The sequence below is a fragment of the Oncorhynchus mykiss genome, chromosome 25, assembly GCF_057628025.1.
Source record: "Oncorhynchus mykiss isolate SJ-2025 chromosome 25, ASM5762802v1, whole genome shotgun sequence".
Lineage (NCBI taxonomy): Eukaryota > Metazoa > Chordata > Actinopteri > Salmoniformes > Salmonidae > Oncorhynchus > Oncorhynchus mykiss.
Window position 1 is genome coordinate 76,164,327 of NC_143046.1, and position 24,340 is coordinate 76,188,666.

Sequence of the window (24,340 nt, forward strand, 5' to 3'; positions counted from 1 at the left end):
TTAGATAGATGGTGAGTAGTCTGACTGTGTTTTAGTTAGATGGTGAGTAGTCTGACTGTGTATTAGGTAGATGGTGAATAGTCTGACTGTGTATTAGGTAGATGGTGAGTAGTCTGACTGTGTATTAGATAGACAGTGAGTAAGTAGTCTGACTGTGTATTAGATAGACAGTGGGTAAGTAGTCTGACTGTGTATTAGATAGACATTGAGTAAGTAGTCTGACTGTGTATTAGATAGACAGTGAGTAAGTAGTCTGACTGTGTATTAGATAGACAGTGAGTAAGTAGTCTGACTGTGTATTAGAAAGACAGTGAGTAAGTAGTCTGACTGTGTATTAGAAAGACAGTGAGTAAGTAGTCTGACTGTGTATTAGATAGACAGTGAGTAAGTGTCTGACTGTGTATTAGATAGACGGTGAGTAAGTAGACTGACTGTGTATTAGGTAGACGGTGAGTAGTCTGACTGTGTATTATGTAGACGGTGAGTAGTCTGACTGTGTATTAGATAGACAGTGAGTAAGTAGTCTGACTGTGTGTTAGTCTGTGTATTAGATAGACGGTGAGTAGTCTGACTGTGTTAGGTAAACAGTGAGTAGTCTGACTGTGTATTAGATAAATGGTGAGTAAGTAGTCTGACTGTGTATTAGATAAATGGTGAGTAGTCTGACTATGTATTAGATAGACAGTGAGTAGTCTGACTGTGTATTAGATAAATGGTGAGTAGTCTGACTGTGTATTAGATAGACGGTGAGTAGTCTGACTGTGTATTAGACAGATAGTGAATAGTCTGACTGTGTATTAGATAGACGGTGAGTAGTCTGACTGTGTATTAGATAGACGGTGAGTAGCCTGACTGTGTATTAGATAGACGGTGAGTAGTCTGACTATATTAGATAGATGGTGAGTAGTCTGACTTTATTAGATAGATTGTGAGTAGTTTGACTGTGTATTAGATAGATGGTGAGTAGTCTGACTGTGTATTAGATAGACGGTGAGTAGTCTGACTCTATTACATAAATGGTGAGTAGTTTGACTGTGTATTAGATAGACGGTGAGTAGTCTGACTGTGTATTAGCTAGATGGTGAGTAGTCTGACTGTGTATTAGAGAGACGGTGAGTAGTCTGACTTTATTAGATAGACGGTGAGTAGTCTGACTGTGTATTAGGTAGATGGTGAATAGTCTGACTGTGTATTAGGTAGATGGTGAGTAGTCTGACTGTGTATTAGATAGATGGTGAGTAGTCTGACTGTGTATTAGATAGATGGTGAGTAGTCTGACTGTGTATTAGATAGAATGTGAGTAGTCTGACTGTGTATTAGATAGATGGTGAGTAGTCTGACTGTGTATTAGATAGAATGTGAGTAGTCTGACTGTGTATTAGATAGACGGTGAGTAGTCTGACTTTATTAGATAGACTGTGAGTAGTCTGACTTTATTAGATAGACATTGAGTAAGTAGTAGTCTATGTATTAGATAGACAGTGAGTAAGTAGTAGTCTGTGTATTAGATAGACAGTGAGTATTTAGTAGTCTGTGTGTTAGATAGACAGTGAGTAAGTAGTAGTCTATGTATTAGATAGACAGTGAGTAAGTAGTAGTCTGTGTATTAGATAGACAGTGAGTAAGTAGTAGTCTATGTATTAGATAGACAGTGAGTAAGTAGTAGTCTGTGTATTAGATATACAGTGAGTACGTAGTAGTCTGTGTATTAGATAGACAGTGAGTAAGTAGTAGTCTGTGTATTAGATAGACAGTGAGTATTTAGTAGTCTATGTATTAGATAGACAGTGAGTATTTAGTAGTCTACGTATTAGATAGACAGTGAGTAAGTAGTAGTCTGTGTATTAGATAGACAGTGAGTAAGTAGTAGTCTGTGTATTAGATAGACAGTGAGTAAGTAGTAGTCTGTGTATTAGATAGACAGTGAGTAAGTTGTCTGACTGCGTTTTAGATAGACGGTGAGTAGTCTGACTGCATATTAGATAGACGGGGAGTAGTCTGACTGCATATTAGATAGAATGTGAGTAGTCTGACTGCATATTAGATAGACGGGGAGTAGTCTGACTGCATATTAGATAGACGGGGAGTAGTCTGACTGCATATTAGATAGAATGTGAGTAGTCTGACTGTGTATTAGATAGACAGTGAGTAGTGGGGACACTCTTCTTCACACTGATGTCTCTGACTGTCTCTCTCTGCTGCTGTTTTGACTTCTTGGAAGCCAGGGATCAGTGATTTAATGTCACCTTTCAGCAACAACATTAAATAAGAAGCAGCAATTTAGCTCCTAGCAATTGCTAATTTCACGCACTGATAAATGTTGCAGGAGCTAAACCTTTGAAACTCCCCTAATATATTTCTTAAAGGTGCAGGAACATATGTACCGTAGGTAGAGTAACCCACAGAAGTATTCCACCGAGACTTGAACGTCAAGGTCCAAGTCACTTGGTGGTGATGCTGTGGTAGTCAGCCAGCCCAACTCTGTGCCATGTAGACATTTCACCCCCTCATGTTGTTCAACAGGCTCATCGTGATGATATGATGACAGTAGAGGCTTTCAATGCAGAGGCTTTCTGTTAAATCATTGTACTAAACGAGTAGAGGGAGTTAGCTGTGCAACTGTCATTCCAAAGCAACATGGACAATCAATCATAGTAATCATAGAAATGAACTAGCTTCTGTTTTAAATAGCAGTGTATTCTGTATATTCCAGAAACAGTAACAATAGCTACAGTATACTGCTACAATATTATAGCAGTGATAATATTATATACGTGATCATGAATAACAGGTGCACATGTCAGAACACACTGTTATAATAACAGTGTTTTTGGCAGTAAAGTCTCATAATTTATGCAAGGAGACCACATTAAATCCAGACTTTATGGCCAGTGATTTGAAAGTAATAGTTTTCAAATGTTTTTCAATGTCTCTACAGAGAGCCACTCTCTTGAAAATAATCATTTACAGCATGTTTCAAATGGAAACTTGTAAAGAAGAGAATGCCAAAGAAAATATTTTGTAGAAAACAATGTGGATACAGTGCATAGAATTCCACAACATCACTCCTCTATTGATGATCAGGATTTCAAAATGGTGGCTTATTCCCATAAGGGTTGTTGGTTGTTTTGAAGGTGAAGCTTCACTGTTGTATTTGTAAATGCATAAGATACTTTAATGGAATCCTCCGACCCCACACAACCAACAGCTGAATTTATTTTCAGAGCATGCTTCCATTTTTCCATCCATCCGTCCGTTCCTTTCCAGTACAGCCAAAGCACAGCACAGCACAACAGGACGACCCTGATGGGAGACATCTCTAACAAGCCAATGTATTTCCTGGGTGTTTTGAACACAAATGGCAGGTGGGCAGGGTGGTTGGCGGTGACTTCCCACAGTTTCCAATCTCGCCACAATGCCTCTTGCATTCAGAGAGAACGATCAAAGAAACAAACCAACACAGCGTTATGTCACATTGCCTAAATATACAGTTTAAGAGGCATCCTCAGACCTTCGGCTCTACTGTTCCCATACCAACTAGTGTTCACCAGAGGCACATACCCCTCCTTGTAAATGTTATATTGTTCCCCAGGTGGTTCAAATAAGACCAGTATCCTGTTTGCATTGCAGCTTCAAAATTCCTATTTCTTTCTTTCTTTCTTTTATTCTTTCTTTCTTTCTCTTGTAGTTTTTTTGGTATCTGATGAAAGACAAAGCGAAAAGACGTTGTTACACAATTCTGTTTTTGAATATTTTGATTCAAATTAATTTGCTTATTCGAAACATCTGGTCCTCCAAACAGCCCATGGACATTATTCTGTCAGTCTGTGATACTTCCTCAAGTCCATCACTGCCTTCAATATCACATAATTTATACTCATAGCTTCTCTTGTTCCTTATATTTGAAGATAGCATTTATATTTGTTTTATTGGGCTTTGAGGGCTTTACCATTTTTGTCTTATATTACCTTCTTTCTTTTGCAGGGATTACACAAAGAATGAATGAGAACTGAATTGGGCCTATATGCTTCAATATCTCATATAATTTCTCAATAAGAATCAACCACCAAAGTGATTGTCACGTTCAATGGAGATTCTTTCTGAATGTTTTGTGAATGTCAAATCAATCGGTTGTTCTGTTGTGTTGAATCTTCCTTTGATAGTTTTATTCATGCGCATTCTATGGGAAGGTCATCTCCATTCGACATTAAAGTTCAGAGAAACTTTCATAACTACGGACAAGGATGTATCCACAGAGGAACTCTGGAGCTCTGTCAGAGCGACCATTGGGTTCTTGGTCACCTCTCTGACCAAAGCCTTTCTCCCCAGATTTCTCAGTTTGGCTGGGTGGCCAGCTCTAGGAAGAGTCTTGGTGGTTCCAAACTTCTTCCATTTAAGAATGATGGAGGCCACTGTGTTCTTGGGGACCTTCAATGCTGCATACATGTTTTGGTACCCTTCCTCAGATCTGTGCCTCGAACCAATCCTGTCTCGCAGCTGTACAGACAATTCCTTCAACCTCATGGCTTGGTTTTTGCTCTGACATGCACAGTCAACTGTGGGACCTTATATAGACAGGTGTGTGCCCTTCCAAATTATGTCCAATCAATTGGATTTACCACAGGTGGACTCCAATCAAGTTGTAGAAACATCAAGGATGATCAATGGAAACAGGATGCACCTGATCTCAAAATTTGAGTCTCATAGAAAAGGGTCTGAATACTTATGTAAATAAGGTATTTATGTTTGATTTTTTTTTAATACATTTGCAAAATGTTCTAAAAACCGGTTTTCGCTTTGTCATTATGGGGTATTGTGATGTCATTATGGGGTATTGTCATGTCATTATGGGGTATTGTCATGTCATTATGGGGTATTGTGATGTCATTATGGGGTATTGTGATGTCATTATGGGGTATTGTGATGTCATTATGGCGTATTGTGATGTCATTATGGGGTATTGTGATGTCATTATGGGGTATTGTGATGCCATTATGGGGTATTGTGATGTCATTATGGGGTATTGTGTGTAGATTGAGATTTTTTCTTTATTTCATCCATTTTAGAATAAGGTTGTAACGTAACAAAATGTGGATAAGGGGAAGGGGTCTGAATACTTTCCGAATGCAATGTATATTATTACTAAGTAGTATAATATATTATTACTAACTGTAGGCTATAAAAAATTAAGAGTTGCACACTATTCAAAGGTTGCACCTCCATCACTCAGTCAAGTCATGCTATTGTTATTGTTACGGTTTTCTTCCGGTGAAAGAGAGGCGGACCAAAACGCAGCGTGGTTATTTATAAACATCTTTAATAAAGATGATAACAGAACAATATACTTATACAAAACAAGAAAACGTGGAAAACCGAAAACAGTCCTAACTGGTGCAAAACACAGAGACAGGAACAATCACCCACGAAATACCCAAAGAATATGGCTGCCTAAATGGTCCCCAATCAGAGACAACGATAAACACCTGACTCTGATTGAGAACCACTCTAGGCAACCATATACTTTCCTAGACAACTCTACTAAACACAACCCCATAAATCTAATATACCCCTAGACAAGACAAGACACATAAATCACCCATGTCACACCCTGGCCTGACCAAAATAATAAAGAAAACACAAAATACTAAGGCCAGGGCGTGACAGTTATGAACGTTCTCAAGCCGCCCTCTATCGGTGGTGCACTAAAGTGGTGATAAGCCCAGTCATTCTGGACGGAGTCTAACTACGGTTTAGTCTAAATTACACTATTGTGCCTGGAAATACGATGACATTGATAAAGTAGTCAAATATTTAGTAGAAAACAACTTTGCCAGCATTATCTTGTTGTCAAATTGACTTTAGACGGATGGCAATGTTGTCATTAGCTTGCAAAGTTCTCTGAAATAGCTAGCAATGCTAACGTTAGCTAGATCAAATCCGGTGGCCTCCACTCAACCTTAGCTGGCTAGCTAAAGTTATACTACATCTAAAGTCAATCTGGTGACATCAAAATGATGACAAAAGGTTTTCCTACTAATTATTTGCCTCCTTATGAATGTCATTATATTTCCAAGCCACTGTAATGCACTGTCACGTGTGCTCCCTCTTGGGCCTCTAGGTCACCAGGCTGCTCGTTATGGTGCACACCTGTCACTATCGTTACGCGCACCTGCGCATCATCAGATGCGTCCTTCCCCGGGCGTTATTGCTTTTGTTCCTGTGTCATGTCTGTGCATTGTTTGTGTTTCTTATTTTATATATATGTTGTGTTGATTGATTAAAACACTCACTCCCTGAACTTGCTTCCCAACTCTCAGCGTACATCGTTACAGCACTTTGGATGAAATCTTCATCAGTGCTTGTTGACGATGCATTGAGAAGGATGCTCAGTCGGGCATCCGTCCAAAATGAATGTTCAAAACAATATTGTGACGAAACATGCAACCCATGAACATATAAATAAGCTGGCAGTTATTTATTGGTTCGAACTTTGTGGTGGTTCTGAAGTACTGGGAGCTTGTACAGTGGCAAGAAAAAGTATGTGAACCCTTTGGAATTACCTGGACTTCTGTTTAAATTAGTCATAACATTTGATCTGATCTTCATCTTAGTCACAACAAAAGACAAACACAGTGTACTAATAACACAAAAAATATTGTATTTTTCTTGTCAATATTGAATACATCATTTAAACATTGTAGGTTGGAAAAAGTATGTGAACCCATAGGCTACTGACTTCTCCAAAAGCTAATTGGAGTCAGGAGTCAGCTAACCTGGAGTCCAATCAATGAGACCAGATTGGAGATGTTGGTTAGAGCATGTTGGTTAGAGCTGTGCTGCCCTATAAAAAACACTCACAAAATTTGAGTTTGTTATTCACAAGAAGCCTGATGTGAACCATGCCTCGAACAAAAGAGATCTCAGAAGACATAAGAATTGTTGACTTGCATAAAGCTGGAAAGGGTTACACAAGTATCTCTAAAAGCCTTGATGTTCATCATACCACAGTAAGACAAATTGTCTATAAATGGAGAAAGTTCAGCACTGTTGCTACTCTCCCTAAGAGCACAGATCAGAATGCTCAATGAGGTTAAGAAGAATCCTAGAGTGTCAGCTAAAGACTTACACAAATCTCTGGAACATGCTAACATCTCTGTTGATGAGTCTACGATACGTAAACCACTAAACAAGAGTGGTGTTCATGGGAGGACACCACAGAAGAAGCCACTGCTGTCAAAAACCCCCATTGCTGCATGTCTGAAGTTTACAAAAGAGCACCTGGATGTTCCACAGCGCTTCTGGCAAAATATTCTGTGGACAGATTAAACTAAAGTTGAGTTGTTTGGAAGGAACACACAACACTCTGTGTGGAGAAAAAAAGGCCCAGCACACCAACATCAAAACCTCATCCCAACTGTAAAGTATGGTGTAGGGAGCATCATGGTTTGTGGCTGCTTTGCTACCTCAGGGCCTGGACAGCTTGCTATCATCAACAGAAAAGTAATTCCCAAGTTTATCAAGACATTTTGCAAGAGCATGTTATGGCTATCTGTCTGCCATTTGAATCGCCACAGAAGTTGGGGGATGCAACAGGACAACAACCCAAAACACAGGTTTAAATCAACAACAGAAGTTGGGGGATGCAACAGGACAACAACCCAAAACACAGGTTTAAATCAACAACAGAAGTTGGGGGATGCATCAGGACAACAACCCAAAACACAGGTTTAAATCAACAACAGAAGTTGGGGGATGCAACAGGACAACAACCCAAAACACAGGTTTAAATCAACAACAGAAGTTGGGGGATGCAACAGGACAACAACCCAAAACACAGGTTTAAATCAACAACAGAAGAAAATAGGCCTTCTGGAGTGGCCCAGTCCTGACCTCAACCCGATTGTTAAAATGCTCTGGTGTGACCTCGAGAGCGGTTCACACCAGACATCCAAGGAATATTGCTGAACTGAAACAGTTTTGTAAAGACGAATGGTCCAAAATTCCTCCTGACCGTTGTGCAGACAACATTTGGTTGAGGTTATTGCTGCCAAAAAGGAGGGTCAACCAGTTATTAAATCCAAGGTTTCACGTACTTTTCCCACCCTGCACTGTGAATGTTTACACGGTGTGTTCAATAAAGACATGAAGACGTATAATTGTTTGTGTGTTATTAGTTTAAGCAGACTGTGTTTGTCTATTGTTGTGACTTAGATGAAGGTCAGATCAAATGTTATGACCAATTTATGTAGAAATCCAGGTAATTACTAAGGGTTCACACACTTCTTCTTGCCACTGTACATATATAGAGTGTGCACCTCTATATTTTGATAGCCTACAGTTTACTCACCACTAGTCAGCACCTCTGCTAAAGTTTTTGGGTGTGTGCCAGCTCATGCTTTTCATTGCCTAACTAACATTCCTCTACTACTGTAGCCTTTTCCTGTTTATATAAATATAACGTGCATAGATTCATAGACGTCAGTATTGAAATAGAACTGAACTATAAATCTGGCTAGTTTGAGAGGGACAAAACAAAAAACATATAATTCCAAAACTTTTCAAGATCCTTCAAACTGGGAAGCCAACCAAGTCAAGGAGAGTCCTCCTGCATGCCACAGATGATACACTGTTCTTCAACTCAAGATGTCTGGTGCTAAATTGTGTTTGTTTGTAGTCTGCATTAGTCATTATTGTGTGTGTGTAAACAGCTCCAATCGGATTGGGTAAATAGGATCATGACACGCCTTCCGTGAGTGAATCAGAAATTAAGGCAAATTCCTCTGAGGTTGGGAAGGAGAAGGATAACTCGCTGGCACAGTTGTGTCTGCTAATTTTCATGGAGCTCCTAGCTAGTTAGGTTAATTTCATTCTTCCCAAATGAACAGAGCGTTGAGGCCTGACTGCTAAGTTTCATATAACACACTCTCACACACTCAAATACACACGCTGTTGATTTACTTGTTTATTATCGAGTGCTTTTGATTGAGGAGCAGTTTGCATTCATGGAATTATTTGACCTTTTGTAGAGGCATTGGCAAAATAGATTAAACGGTGTCAACGGCACGCAAACAAAAAACAGTTTATACAGTGTTAATGAGGAAAAACTAAACTAAGCTTGCTGTGCGGGGGGTTGTTCATTGGCACAACATTGGGTTCATCTCTATATTTTGTATGCAATTACAGATCCACTGCAAGGCCTGCGTGGATTTCTGATTGTCTGATGCTCAGAAACCCTGACCTTAATAGAAGCACTTTGGTAATGTTGCTGTATTGTGGGATTTGATATTCCTACAGTACAACATGGCTGTGCATTTTGTCTAGTGGACAATCGTTTGGGCTCTTGATTATGTCTATCATCTTTAATGCATAGGACATCTTATTCAAGTAACCACCAATCACACCTCTTGTATTGGTGGCAGGCGTTTGTATAAAGCTAATAACCAATGTTGTGTTGAATTATACACTCATATCAACATAACATAATATCTGACAATGTAACAACCTTTGTTTACCAGAATGACTTTAGTTTCCCAGTGCTGGGTCTTTTTCAGTAGGTCACACCGTAGCTAAATGTTTTCAAACATTCTAAAACAGAAAACAAAAATGTCCAGGTGGTCCCTCTTTGTTTTCAGCTAATTTTCCAATGTTTTGTGCCTAATGAACATGACCCTAATGTGTCCTTTGATGTGTTATGTTATCAGGGGGAGTTTCTGCAGAGCCACTGGGAGGCTCAGAGGGATGTCCTGAACCAGCTGAGTCTGAAACTGAAGAGCCAGCAGTATTGCACTGGCACCATCAGGAGGACTGGGAGGGAGTACGCCCAGATGTCCAAATACAACAGGTAGGTCGCCACCATTGATCCTCAGGGCCACCGTACTTATGGGGACTCACTGGACTATGTTATACAGTTCCACAATCAGGCGTCTTCAACTTCAAATAAAATAAAAATGTATTTGTCACGTGCACCAAATACAACAGGTGTATGTAGACCTTACAGTGAAATGCTTACTCACAGGCTCTAGCCAATAGTGCAAAAAAGGTATTAGGTGAATAATAGGTAAGTAAATAAATAAAACAACAGTAAAAAGACAGTGAAAAATAACAGTAGCTAGGCTATATACAGTAGTGAGGCTATAAAAGTAGCGAGGCTACACACAGACACCGGTTAGTCAGGCTGATTGAGGTAGTATGTACATGTAGGTATGGTTAAAGTGACTACGCACACTGTATATGATGAACAGAGAGTAGCAGTATCATAAAAGAGGTGTTGGCAGGTGGTGCGTGGCGGGACACAATGCAGATAGCCCGGTTAGCCAATGTGCGGGAGCACTGGTTGGTCGGCCCAATTGAGGTAGTATGTACATGAATGTATAGTTAAAGAGACTCTGCATATATGACAAACAGGGAGTAACATCAGCGTAAAAGAGGGGGGGCACACAATGCAAATAGTCCGGGTAGCCATTTGGTTACCTGTTCAGGAGTCTTATGGTTTGGGGGTAAAAACTGTTGAGAAGCCTTTTTGTCCTAGACTTGGCACTCCGGTACCGCTTGCCATGCAGTAGTAGAGAGAACAGTCTATGACTGGGGTGGCTAGGGTCTTTGACAATTTTTAGGGCCTTCCTCTGACACCGCCTGGTTTAGAGGTCCTGGATGGCAGGCGGCTTAGCCCCAGTGATGTACTTGGCCGTACACTCTACCCTCTGTAGTGCCTTGATGTTGGAGGCCGAGCAGTTGCCGAACCAGGCAGTGATGCAACCAGTGCATATATGACAAACAGGGAGTAGCATCAGCGTAAAAGAGGGGGGGCACACAATGCAAACCCACTGGAGAGCACTCCCTTCACTCAATGCTCTCGATGTTGCAGCTGTATAACCTTTTGAGGATCTCAAAACGAAATCCTTTTCCCGAGGGGGAATAGGCTTTGTTGTGCCCTCTTCACGGCTGTCTTGGTGTGTTTGGACCATTCTAGTTTGTTGCTGATGTGGACACCAAGGAACTTGAAGCTCTCAACCTGCGCCACTACAGCCCGGTCAATGAGAATGGGGACGTGCTCGGTCCTCCTTTTCCTGTGGTCCACAATCATCTCCTTAGTCTTGGTTACGTTGAGGGACAGGTTGTTATTCTGGCACCACCCGGCCAGGTCTCTGACCTCCTCCCTGTAGGCTGTCTCGTCATTGTTGGTGATCAAGCCTACCACTGTTGTGTCGTCTGCAAACGTAATGATGGTGTTGGAGTCGTACCTGGCCATGCAGTTGTGGGTGAATAGGGAGTACAGGAGGGGACTGAGCATGCACCCCTGTGGAGCTCCAGTGTTGAGGATCAGCGTGGCAGAAGTGTTGCTACCAACCCGGCGGCGGCCCGTCAGGAAGTCCAGGATCCAGTTGCAGAGGGATGTGTTTATTCCCAGGATCCTTAGCTTACTGATGAGCTTTGAGGGTACTATGGTGTTGAATGCTGAGCTGTAATCAATTAATAGCATTCTCACATAAGTGTTCCTTTTGTCCAGGTGGGAAAGGGCAGTGTGGAGTGCAATAGAGAATGCATCATCTGTGGATCTGTTTGGGCGGTATGCAAATTGGAGTGGGTCTAGGGTTTCTGGGATAATGGTGTTGATGTGAGCCATTACCAACCTATCAGCACTTCATGGCTTCAGACGTGAGTGCTACGGGTCTGTAGTCATTTAGGCAGGTTGCCTTTGTGTTCTTGGGTACAGGGACTATGGTGGTCTGCTTGAAACATGTTACGAAGAGCGTGATCACACAGTCGTCCGGAACAGCTGATGCTCTCATGCATGCCTCAGTGTTGCTTGCCTCGAAGCGAGCATAGAAATTATTTAGCTCGTCTGGTAGTCTCGTGTCACTGGGCAGCTCGCGGCTGTGCTTCCCTTTGTAGTTTGTAATTGTTTGCAAGCCCTGCAACATAAGATGAGCGTCGGAGTCTTAGCCCTGTATTGACGCCTTGCCTGTTTGATGGTTCGTCGCAGGGCACAGCAGGATTTCTTGTAAGCATTCTTGAAAGCGGCAGCTCTACCCTTTAGCTCAGTGCGAATGTTGTCTGTAATCCATGGCTTCTGGTTGGGGTATGTACGTACCGTCACTGTGGGGACGACGTCCTCGTTGCACTTATTGATAAAGCCAGTGACTGATGTGGTGTACTCCTCAATGCCATCGGAAGAATCCCGGAACATGTTCCAGTCTGTGATAGCAAAACCGTCCTGTACTTTAGCATCTGCTTCATCTGACCACTTTTTAAAGACCGAGTCACTGGTGCTTCCTGCTTTATTTTTGCTTGTAAGCAGGAATCAGGAGGATAGAGTTGTGGTCGGATTTACCAAATGGAGGGAGAGCTAATTTAGATATTTTTTCCCTCTCTGGTTGCACATTTAACATGTTGATAGACATTTGGTAGAACTGATTTAAGTTGCCCTGCATTAAAGTCTCCGGCCACTAGGAGTGCCGCCTCTGGGTGAGTGGTTTCCTGTTTGCTTATTTCCTTATACAGCTGACTGAGTGCGGTCTTAGTGCCAGCATCTGTTTGTGGTGGTAAATAAACAGCCACAAAGTATAGCTGAAAACTCTAGGCAACTAGTGTGGCCTGCAATTTATCACAATATACTCTACTTCAGTAGAGCAAAATCTAAAGACTTCCTTAGATTTCGTGCACCAGCTTTTGTTTACAAATATGCACAAACCGCCCCCCTCGTGTGCTGTTCTATCTTGCCGGTGCAGCGTGTATCCCGCTAGCTGAAAATCCATGTCGTCATTCAGCCAGGATTCCGTGAAACATAGGATATTACAGTTTTTGATGTCCCGTTGGTAGGATATTCGTGTCCGTACCTCGTCTAATTTATTGTCCAATGATTGCACGTTGGTGAGTAGTACTGACGGCCTTAGGTAGCCGACTGTACTAGCCAGCCCATTCTGGGAACATGGTCCTTTTATTTGAAACAGGGTCTTTTATTTGAAATGGAATTTTTTTATTTTGACATCAAATGATTTACTGATGTGAGAGAAATATACTGTACAGAAAATGGAAGCATCTCAATGATGGACTGTTTATTCTAGCAACCTCTACAACCACTAAAGCTTGGGACAAAATAATGTGGTCTCTTGCAAAGAAGAAGAATAAGGCTTTCTTTTTCTACAAAAGAAGTTGGTCTGTCAATTTAAGCATTATGTTTATTCACAATGGAATGAGATCTCACACACACTTTTTTTCATTCGGGCCTTACGTTCTTAACGTTGTAATCTGCTTTGTACAGCAGAAGCTCAGCACAACTCTTTGTCATGGTTCTCTCTGCTGTTTCATGCCTTACTTTGAGGGTCTCTCTCCCCCAGTGGTTATCACTAACACACAGAAGCTAGCTACTGTACTAAACAAGCTACTGTTCCACTCACTGGGAAAATACACAATTCAAAGACTAGGAATGGGAGAGTTATGTTTGTTGTGCTGATGATAAGTAACATTAAAATGTGAGTCGACATAATGGACTCCAAGCACAGAGCTGTTGTTCGTACCTGTAAACCAAAACCAATTCAAGTTGCACAGGATTTTTTAACAATAATGATTTTATACATGTCATTGGTAAAATCCTTCCCTTTAAGCCTGAAGTGGACCCATGTTCATAAGTGAATGTTAAAGGATTATTTGACCCCAGATTCTTTAACACAGTACCCTCAGTGCTAGGTAGTAGAGGAGCCCGGTGGGCGGAGATAAAGGAGGACAGGCTCACTATGAAGGCTGGAATGGAAAGGTATCAAACACATTGTATCTGTAAAAGATACCGTTCTATTTATTCCAGTCCAGCCATTACAATGAGCTTGTCCTCCGATATCTCCAGCCACCACTCGTAGGTAGGCTACATTTCTGTGTCTCCTGATTTTAGAACAATTATATATGTAATTGGAAAAAGCCTTTCCTCTAACCCATGTTAGTAATTGAATTTTAAAGGATTATTCGACCACAGATTATTCAACAGTACTCTGAGTGGTATGTCGGTAGGCAGGTTCCATTTCTGTCTGTGTCTCCTGCTCCCCAGTCAGTCCTGCAGCAGACTTAACTGACTCCCCTCCCTTTGCTTTGAATCAAGCCTCATTTTAATCCTTTTAAGCCTCTCATTGTAATGATTTATTTTGTGGAAAACCATAATGAACCTTTGAATTTTAATGATGGCTGCCTGCTCAAGGATTCATTGTTTTGACTCTTTGGCCCTTACCTTTGCATGTCTTCGCGGTGGAGCTGTTGAAATCTATAGCCGAGGCTGCCTCTCCTCTTGCTGGCTGACTCGCTGCCACCACCCGCTGCTGCGTTTTCCTGCCTGTCGACTCAATAGCACACCTCTCAACCTTGAAGCTGATAAATACGGGACTGCTGCCATTCACTGAGACTGAGACTCAAAAGGCTCCACCCAAGGAGAGGCAGAGGGGAGATTTCTCTAAGATGTGTGTCCGTAATGGCACCCTATTCCCTGTAATAGTGCACTGCTTTTGGCCAAAGCCCCTGTCCTATTCCCTATAGCGCAGCAGAGCACTACACTATATAGGCAATAGGGTGCCATTTCAGAAATGCAGCCTAAGACAGCCCTGCCTGTTTAAAGGCACCATACAGGGATAGATCTTAAAATCCCTCATTAGCAGCAGATGCAATTAACACCATCAATTAAAAGGGCCTTTCTATAAAAGTGTCACTTTAACTGAGATGCGAGAAGGGTCAATAAGGCGTCCAACCTTTCCTTCCAATTGCTCAGAGACACAGCGGCTCAAGTGATGGGCGGGGGTGTCACGTTAGGTACAGTATGTAGCACTGCTCTCCTATCAGGCAGCCAAGCACCCCTGTGAGATTGATGTTAAGATTGATTTGAACAGAATAGAGGAGGGAAACACTAGTGTTCCTGTCAGGCCGGGGCTGTAGTGTGCAGCACCCACCAAGCCTTCCACTGAGCACAGAGGCAGCACCTACCTCTATGATTAACACGGTAACATTTAACGCATGTCTACTTTCCTTATGGTGAGAGAGAGGGAAGGAGTTAGAGTGAGCGGAAGAATGATCTTCGAAAATAAACGCTAAAAGGGTAGGTTTGGGGGGGTACAGTAAGTGCTTTGTACACGTCCAAGGCAACTGACAGAGAAATATTGTGACAGTTTAAAAGGCTATAAAGTAGCTCTGACAAATGGATCCTGCTGTGTGAGCCTTGATTTGATTCTCTAATGTGTTTGTTTGGTTAGATGCACACAGATATCTTGTTCTACAAGAATTTAGTTTGGTTAGATGCCCACAGATATCTTGTTCTACAAGAATTTAGTTTGGTTAGATGCACACAGATATCTTGTTCTACAAGAATTTAGTTTGGTTAGATGCCCACAGATATCTTGTTCTACAATAATTTAGTTTGGTTAGATGCCCACAGATATCTTGTTCTACAAGAATTTAGTTTGGTATTGACGAGGAAAGAAACTAAATCACCGAATATTGTAAATGTATCTATTTAAAAAGCCTACGGCAGCGTCCGTATAATGAGTGGTGGAGTTGAATGCCTCAGGGGGACATTCTTCTTCTGAGGCTTCACTTGTCACATGGTTTCCCATTTCCTGTCTCCCCTGTTTTGATATGATCAATGTCTACTGTATAACAAGGATTTAAAGGTCCATATTTTCATTTTCTTTAATCAATGTCTGATTTTGTGTTTTAAGTTTCTCATCATTGACATCACCGAGGATTTGTCACGGACCAACAACACCACCACTCTTGTCAAAAGGGCGCAACAGCGTTTCTACTTCCTAATGCGGCTGAAGAAATTTGGCATACCGCCCCGAGTTATCTCCAAATACTACCGCTGCACCATTGAGAGCGTCCTGACCGGTTGCATCAAGGCCTGATACTAGAATTGCTCTGTCCACAACCGCAAGGCCCTCCAGTGGGTGGTGAAGATGGCACAGTACATCACTGGGACCATGCCTCCATCCATCCAGGACATCTACTCAAAATTGTGCCTGAGGAAGGCACACAACATCATCAAGGACCCCACACACCCCAACCACAAGCTGTTCACTCCCTTACCGTCGGGCGGACAGTATCACAGCATGAGGTCTGATACCAACAGGCTCAGAAACAGTTTCTATCCACAATCCATCAGACTGCTGAACATTTGAACTGGACTGACCACCTGCTCTGATTCTCCTCACCTGAGAACATATTACAACTGCTGCTACCAGACTCTTATTATACTGCTCCATTTATACACTTGCCCCCCATTCCCCCTTCCCCAATACACCTGTAAATATTGGACTTTAAATTGTGCCTTCCTGTACTAGACTTATGCTAAAACGTTTATTCTATTCTACTGAGCCATTTACTTTATGTTTGTATTCTTATCTTGTATTATTTCTTATTGTTGTTGCTTTGTCGAGAAGGAACCTGCAAGTAAGTATTTGGTTGGGCGATGTATACCATGTGTATCCTGTACATATGACTAATAAAACTGTAAACTTGAAAAGGCTCATACAAAGAGCTCCGCCATGCTCATTGAAGTGACATGTATGTAGTACTAAGCCCAAACTCAACCCTGCTCCTGTGTTAACTCTGTTGCTGCTATAAAGGAAAATAGAGAGTGTGTGTTGTGTTCATATTTCCCAGTTTGATGGTTGTTTATGCAATCTCATTCATAGTAGTTTCCATTCGACTGCTTTGTAAATGTGAGGCGAGGGAAAGGGAAGGGATTGACATCGGCAGCCTGACACAACTATGTCCAGAGAAGCCTAGATTAATACCGAAACGATTGAACCACTAATGTGTCTAAACATGTAGCCACCCTCCGAGCCTTAAAAACCAAAGCCCTGACGATAATGTCTTTGTGTGAGCAGTTGCCCTTGTTCATTTCATAAATATTTGATGTTATTTCATGTCACAGGCTGGGGAGGGGGAAGTAGAGATTGGGCTGTGACAGAGGGAGGGAGAGAGTGTTGGAAGGGGGAGGGAGGTATGTGTGGAGGGTTGGAAGAAGCAGAGTTGAAGTCATGTTTAATTAAGATGATTCTCTGCTGTAGAGGTGTCACTCACTAGCTTGGTCAGAGATCCAGTATGTCATGTTTAATTAAGATGGTTCTGTGCTGTAGAGGTGTCACTCACTAGCTTGGTCAGAGATCCAGTATGCATCTAACCCTGTTCACTCCTCCTGCACCCTCCTGAACCCAGAGCTCTACTACTACGCCAGCAGTAATTGCCACCGCTTGTCAAATATTCCTTCTGTAAAGTCCTGCTGCCTTTCTAGCCCTCTTTTCAACCTGGCGGTTAAGCTGAGGAGGAGGTGGACATTAGGTGATGGGCGTTTGGGGGGGGGGGGGGGGGATAGTGAGGATGTGACAGTCATTGTGTTCTGCAGGATATTTCACAGCCGAGTCATCTCTAACCCCAGCTCCTTCTCCTTGTCCTCTTCCCCCTCCTCCCTCCTCTCCTCCATCCTCCCTTCTCCCCTCCTACCTCTCCTTCCTCCTTCCTGGACTCCAGTCTGCAGGAGTTTGAGTCTGACTTCCAGGAGCTCTGGGATTGGCTTATGGACATGGACTCTGTGGTGACGGACAGCCACGAGCTGATGATGTCAGAGGAGCAGCAGCAGCATCTCTACAAGGTGAGTGGCTGTTACTGACTGACTCTTATTGATGGTTACTGGCTGGCTGATTGACTGACTGGCTGGCTCTTATTAATGGTTACTGGCTGGCTGACTGACTAATTGTTACTGACTGGCTGACTGACTATCTGTTACTGGCTGGCTGACTGACTGGCTGGCTCTTATTGATGGTTATTGGCTGGCTGTCTGACTGACTGTTACTGATGGACTGTTATTGACTGACTGTTGCTGGCTGGCTGGCTGGCTGGGTGACTGACTGACTGGCCGGCTGGCTGACTGACTGGCCGGCTGGCTGTTACTGGGTGGTTTTCTGGGTGGTACTGGCTGGCTGTAACTGGGTGTTACTGGATCTCTGTTACTGGATGTCTGTTACTGACTGGATGGTGGTGCTCTGCAATGATGTCTGGATGGTGGTCTCTGGCGTAACGCCATTTTCTTGACCCCCCTGTAATCGAATGTGTCAGCCAGACAGCCACTCACAAAGTAAAAAATAAGGTTCGCTGTCCATGGTGCTGAAGTTGCGACGTGTCTATGCGGATGCCTATGGAATCGATGATAGGCTTCTTCTGTGTTACCAGGGCCTAGCTTAGCTTTAGCTAATGGATAACTGTTTATTGGTTGGCCTATTTGGTTGTCATTTTCTCAGGTTAAACCTAACTTTTGGAGCCTAACAAAGCTATCCACAGTGCCACAATGCTGACATTTAGACTGCTGGCTGGCGGAAATAATGTATTACTTGTTCAGTAATTAAAGTTGGAAATTCAAACAATGCAGATTGTAAAATGTATGTTAGATGAAACAGCATACTAATCAGCTACCAAGTGATTTTTGTCTCTCGAATATACAGCTGTCCTGTATAGGCTACCAGAACCTGCATGACATGAGTCATGGACAGAAAGTTGTTGTTGTCCACCCTCTATATACTAGCTTAATAGGGATTATTTAATTATGCAGTGTAGCCTACTATCTATAGCTATATACAGTATTAAACTGATATTTAGTTGCTATTTATAAACTTATTATACAAATTATGGGCGTAATACAGTAATAGGCTAACAATTCTCCTGAAGTATTCCTTGCTGCGTCTCTGTTTCTCTCTTTTTCTCTTTCTCTTACAAAAAAGTTGATCTGTGTCTGTGCTCTTTTGTTCAGGGCTATAGTATTGGACAGTATGTGACTGGGCTATAGTAGCTACAGTATGTGACTGGGCTATAGTAGCGGACAGTATGTGACTGGGCTATAGTAGTGGACAGTATGTGACTGGGCTATAGTAGCTACAGTATGTGACTGGGCTATAGTAGTGGACAGTATGTGACTGGGCTATAGTAGCTACAGTATGTGACTGGGCTATAGTAGCTACAGTATGTGACTGGGCTATAGTAGCTACAGTATGTGACTGGGCTATAGTAGTGGACAGTATGTGACTGGGCTATAGTAGCTACAGTATGTGACTGGGCTATAGTAGTGGACAGTATGTGACTGGGCTATAGTAGCTACAGTATGTGACTGGGCTATAGTAGCTACAGTATGTGACTGGGCTATAGTAGCTACAGTATGTGACTGGGCTATAGTAGTGGACAGTATGTGACTGGGCTATAGTAGTGGACAGTATGTGACTGGGTTATAGTAGTGGACAGTATGTGACTGGGCTATAGTAGCTACAGTATGTGACTGGGCTATAGTAGCTACAGTATGTGACTGGGTTATTGTAGCTACAGTATGTGACTGGGCTATAGTAGTGGACAGTATGTGACGGGGCTATAGTAGTGGACAGTATGTGACTGGGCTATAGTAGTGGACAGTATGTGACTGGGCTATAGTAGTGGACAGTATGTGACTGGGCTATAGTAGTGGACAGTATGTGACTGGGCTATAGTAGCTACAGTATGTGACTGGGCTATAGTAGCTACAGTATGTGACTGGGCTATAGTAGCTACAGTATGTGACTGGGCTATAGTAGTGGACAGTATGTGACTGGGCTATAGTAGTGGACAGTATGTGACTGGGCTATAGTAGTGGACAGTATGTGACTGGGCTATAGTAGTGGACAGTATGTGACTGGGCTATAGTAGTGGACAGTATGTGACTGGGCTATAGTAGTGGACAGTATGTGACTGGGCTATAGTAGTGGACAGTATGTGACTGGGCTATAGTAGTGGACAGTATGTGACTGGGCTATAGTAGGTACAGTATGTGACTGGGCTATAGTAGTGGACAGTATGTGACTGGGCTATAGTAGTGGACAGTATGTGACTGGGCTATTGTAGCTACAGTATGTGACTGGGCTATAGTAGCTACAGTATGTGACTGGTCTATAGTAGTGGACAGTATGTGACTGGGCTATAGTAGTGGACAGTATGTGACTGGGCTATTGTAGCTACAGTATGTGACTGGGTTATAGTAGCTACAGTATGTGACTGGGTTATAGTAGCTACAGTATGTGACTGGGCTATAGTAGCTACAGTATGTGACTGGGCTATAGTAGTGGACAGTATGTGACTGGGCTATTGTAGCTACAGTATGTGACTGGGCTATAGTAGCTACAGTATGTGACTGGGCTATAGTAGTGGACAGTATGTGACTGGGCTATAGTAGCTACAGTATGTGACTGGGCTATAGTAGCGGACAGTATGTGACTGGGCTATAGTAGTGGACAGTATGTGACTGGGCTATAGTAGCTACAGTATGTGACTGGGCTATAGTAGTGGACAGTATGTGACTGGGCTATAGTAGCTACAGTATGTGACTGGGCTATAGTAGCTACAGTATGTGACTGGGCTATAGTAGCTACAGTATGTGACTGGGCTATAGTAGTGGACAGTATGTGACTGGGCTATAGTAGCTACAGTATGTGACTGGGCTATAGTAGTGGACAGTATGTGACTGGGCTATAGTAGCTACAGTATGTGACTGGGCTATAGTAGCTACAGTATGTGACTGGGCTATAGTAGTGGACAGTATGTGACTGGGCTATAGTAGTGGACAGTATGTGACTGGGTTATAGTAGTGGACAGTATGTGACTGGGCTATAGTAGCTACAGTATGTGACTGGGCTATAGTAGCTACAGTATGTGACTGGGTTATTGTAGCTACAGTATGTGACTGGGCTATAGTAGCTACAGTATGTGACTGGGCTATAGTAGTGGACAGTATGTGATGGGGCTATAGTAGTGGACAGTATGTGACTGGGCTATAGTAGTGGACAGTATGTGACTGGGCTATAGTAGTGGACAGTATGTGACTGGGCTATAGTAGTGGACAGTATGTGACTGGGCTATAGTAGTGGACAGTATGTGACTGGGCTATAGTAGCTACAGTATGTGACTGGGCTATAGTAGCTACAGTATGTGACTGGGCTATAGTAGCGGACAGTATATGACTGTGCTATAGTAGTGGACAGTATGTGACTGGGCTATAGTAGCTACAGTATGTGACTGGGCTATAGTAGCTACAGTATGTGACTGGGCTATAGTAGTGGACAGTATGTGACTGGGCTATTGTAGCTACAGTATGTGACTGGGCTATAGTAGCTACAGTATGTGACTGGGCTATTGTAGCTACAGTATGTGACTGGGCTATAGTAGCTACAGTATGTGACTGGGTTATTGTAGCTACAGTATGTGGCTGGGCTATAGTAGCTACAGTATGTGACTGGGCTATAGTAGTGGACTGTATGTGACTGGGCTATAGTAGTGGACAGTATGTGACTGGGCTATAGTAGTGGACAGTATGTGACTGGGCTATTGTAGCTACAGTATGTGACTGGGCTATAGTAGCTACAGTATGTGACTGGGCTATAGTAGTGGACAGTATGTGACTGGGCTATAGTAGTGGACAGTATGTGACTGGGCTATAGTAGTGGACAGTATGTGACTGGGCTATAGTAGCTAAAGTATGTGACTGGGCTATAGTAGCTACAGTATGTGACTGGGCTATAGTAGCTACAGTATGTGACTGGGCTGTAGTATTGGACAGTATGTGACTGGGCTATAGTAGCTACAGTATGTGACTGGGCTATAGTAGCTACAGTATGTGACTGGGCTATAGTAGCTACAGTATGTGACTGGGCTATAGTAGCTACAGTATGTGACTGGGTTATTGTAGCTACAGTATGTGACTGGGCTATAGTAGCTACAGTATGTGACTGGGTTATAGTAGCTACAGTATGTGACTGGGCTATAGTAGCTACAGTATGTGACTGGGCTATAGTAGCTACAGTATGTGCCTGGGTTATAGTAGCTACAGTATGTGACTGGGCTATAGTAGCTACAGTATGTGACTGGGCTATAGTAGTGGACAGTATGTGACTGGGCTATAGTAGTGGACAGTATGTGACTGGGCTATAGTAGTGGACAGTATGTGACTGGGCTATAGTAGTGGACAGTATGTGACTGGGCTATAGTAGTGTACAGTATGTGACTGGGCTATAGTAGCTACAGTATGTGACTGGGCTATAGTAGCTACAGTATGTGACTGGGCTATAGTAGCTACAGTATGTGACTGGGCTATAGTAGTGGACAGTATGTGACTGGGCTATAGTAGTGGACAGTATGTGACTGGGCTATTGTAGCTACAGTATGTGACTGGGCTATAGTAGTGGACAGTATGTGACTGGGCTATAGTGGCTACAGTATGTGACTGGGCTATAGTAGCTACAGTATGTGACTGGGCTATAGTAGTGGACAGTATGTGACTGGGCTATAGTAGCTACAGTATGTGACTGGGCTATAGTAGCGGACCGTATGTGACTGTGCTATAGTAGTGGACAGTATGTGACTGGGCTATAGTAGCTACAGTATGTGACTGGGCTATAGTAGCTACAGTATGTGACTGGGCTATAGTAGTGGACAGTATGTGACTGGGCTATTGTAGCTACAGTATGTGACTGGGCTATAGTAGCTACAGTATGTGACTGGGTTATAGTAGCTACAGTATGTGACTGGGCTATAGTAGCTACAGTATGTGACTGGGCTATAGTAGCTACAGTATGTGACTGGGCTATAGTAGTGGACAGTATGTGACTGGGCTATAGTAGTGGACAGTATGTGACTGGGCTATTGTAGCTACAGTATGTGACTGGGCTATAGTAGTGGACAGTATGTGACTGGGCTATAGTAGCTACAGTATGTGACTGGGCTATAGTAGCTACAGTATGTGACTGGGCTATAGTAGCTACAGTATGTGACTGGGCTATAGTAGCTACAGTATGTGACTGGGCTATAGTAGCTACAGTATGTGACTGGGTTATTGTAGCTACAGTATGTGACTGGGCTATAGTAGCTACAGTATGTGACTGGGCTATAGTAGCTACAGTATGTGACTGGGCTATAGTAGCTACAGTATGTGACTGGGCTATAGTAGCTACAGTATGTGACTGGGCTATAGTAGTGGACAGTATGTGACTGGGCTATTGTAGCTACAGTATGTGACTGGGCTATAGTAGCTACAGTATGTGACTGGGCTATAGTAGCTACAGTATGTGACTGGGCTATAGTAGCTACAGTATGTGACTGGGTTATTGTAGCTACAGTATGTGACTGGGCTATAGTAGCTACAGTATGTGACTGGGCTATAGTAGCTACAGTATGTGACTGGGCTATAGTAGCTACATTATGTGACTGGGCTATAGTAGCTACAGTATGTGACTGGGCTATAGTAGTGGACAGTATGTGACTGGGCTATAGTAGCTACAGTATGTGACTGGGCTATAGTAGTGGACAGTATGTGACTGGGCTATAGTAGTGGACAGTATGTGACTGGGCTATAGTAGTGGACAGTATGTGACTGGCTATAGTAGCTAAAGTATGTGACTGGGCTATAGTAGCTACAGTATGTGACTGGGCTATAGTAGCTACAGTATGTGACTGGGCTGTAGTAGTGGACAGTATGTGACTGGGCTATAGTAGCTACAGTATGTGACTGGGCTATAGTAGCTACAGTATGTGACTGGGCTATAGTAGCTACAGTATGTGACTGGGTTATTGTAGCTACAGTATGTGACTGGGCTATAGTAGCTACAGTATGTGACTGGGTTATAGTAGCTACAGTATGTGACTGGGCTATAGTAGCTACAGTATGTGACTGGGCTATAGTAGCTACAGTATGTGCCTGGGTTATTGTAGCTACAGTATGTGACTGGGCTATAGTAGCTACAGTATGTGACTGGGTTATAGTAGCTACAGTATGTGACTGGGCTATAGTAGCTACAGTATGTGACTGGGCTATATTAGCTACAGTATGTGACTGGGCTATAGTAGTGGACAGTATGTGACTGGGCTATAGTAGTGGACAGTATGTGACTGGGCTATTGTAGCTACAGTATGTGACTGGGCTATAGTAGCTACAGTATGTGACTGGGCTATAGTAGTGGACAGTATGTGACTGGGCTATTGTAGCTACAGTATGTGACTGGGCTATAGTAGCTACAGTATGTGACTGGGCTATAGTAGCTACAGTATGTGACTGGGCTATTGTAGCTACCGTATGTGACTGGGCTATAGTAGTGGACAGTATGTGACTGGGCTATAGTAGCTACAGTATGTGACTGGGCTATAGTAGCTACAGTATGTAACTGGGCTATTGTAGCTACAGTATGTGACTGGGCTATAGTAGCTACAGTATGTGACTGGGTTTTAGTAGCTACAGTATGTGACTGGGCTATTGTAGCTACAGTATGTGACTGGGCTATAGTACTGGACAGTATGTGACTGGGCTATA

At 42.8% G+C, this 24,340-nt stretch overlaps 1 protein-coding gene across 1 annotated transcript in view; it reads left to right on the top strand.

Moving 5' to 3' along the window:
• Nucleotides 1–24,340, top strand: part of LOC110505775 (A-kinase anchor protein 6) — a 234,487-nt gene that overhangs the window by 141,454 nt on the left and 68,693 nt on the right. Inside the window, exons 8-9 of the mRNA XM_090221110.1 lie at nt 9,702–9,841; nt 17,503–17,623. Coding sequence (XP_090077236.1) covers nt 9,702–9,841; nt 17,503–17,623 — 261 coding nt within the window. The remainder of the gene's footprint in view (nt 1–9,701; nt 9,842–17,502; nt 17,624–24,340) is intronic.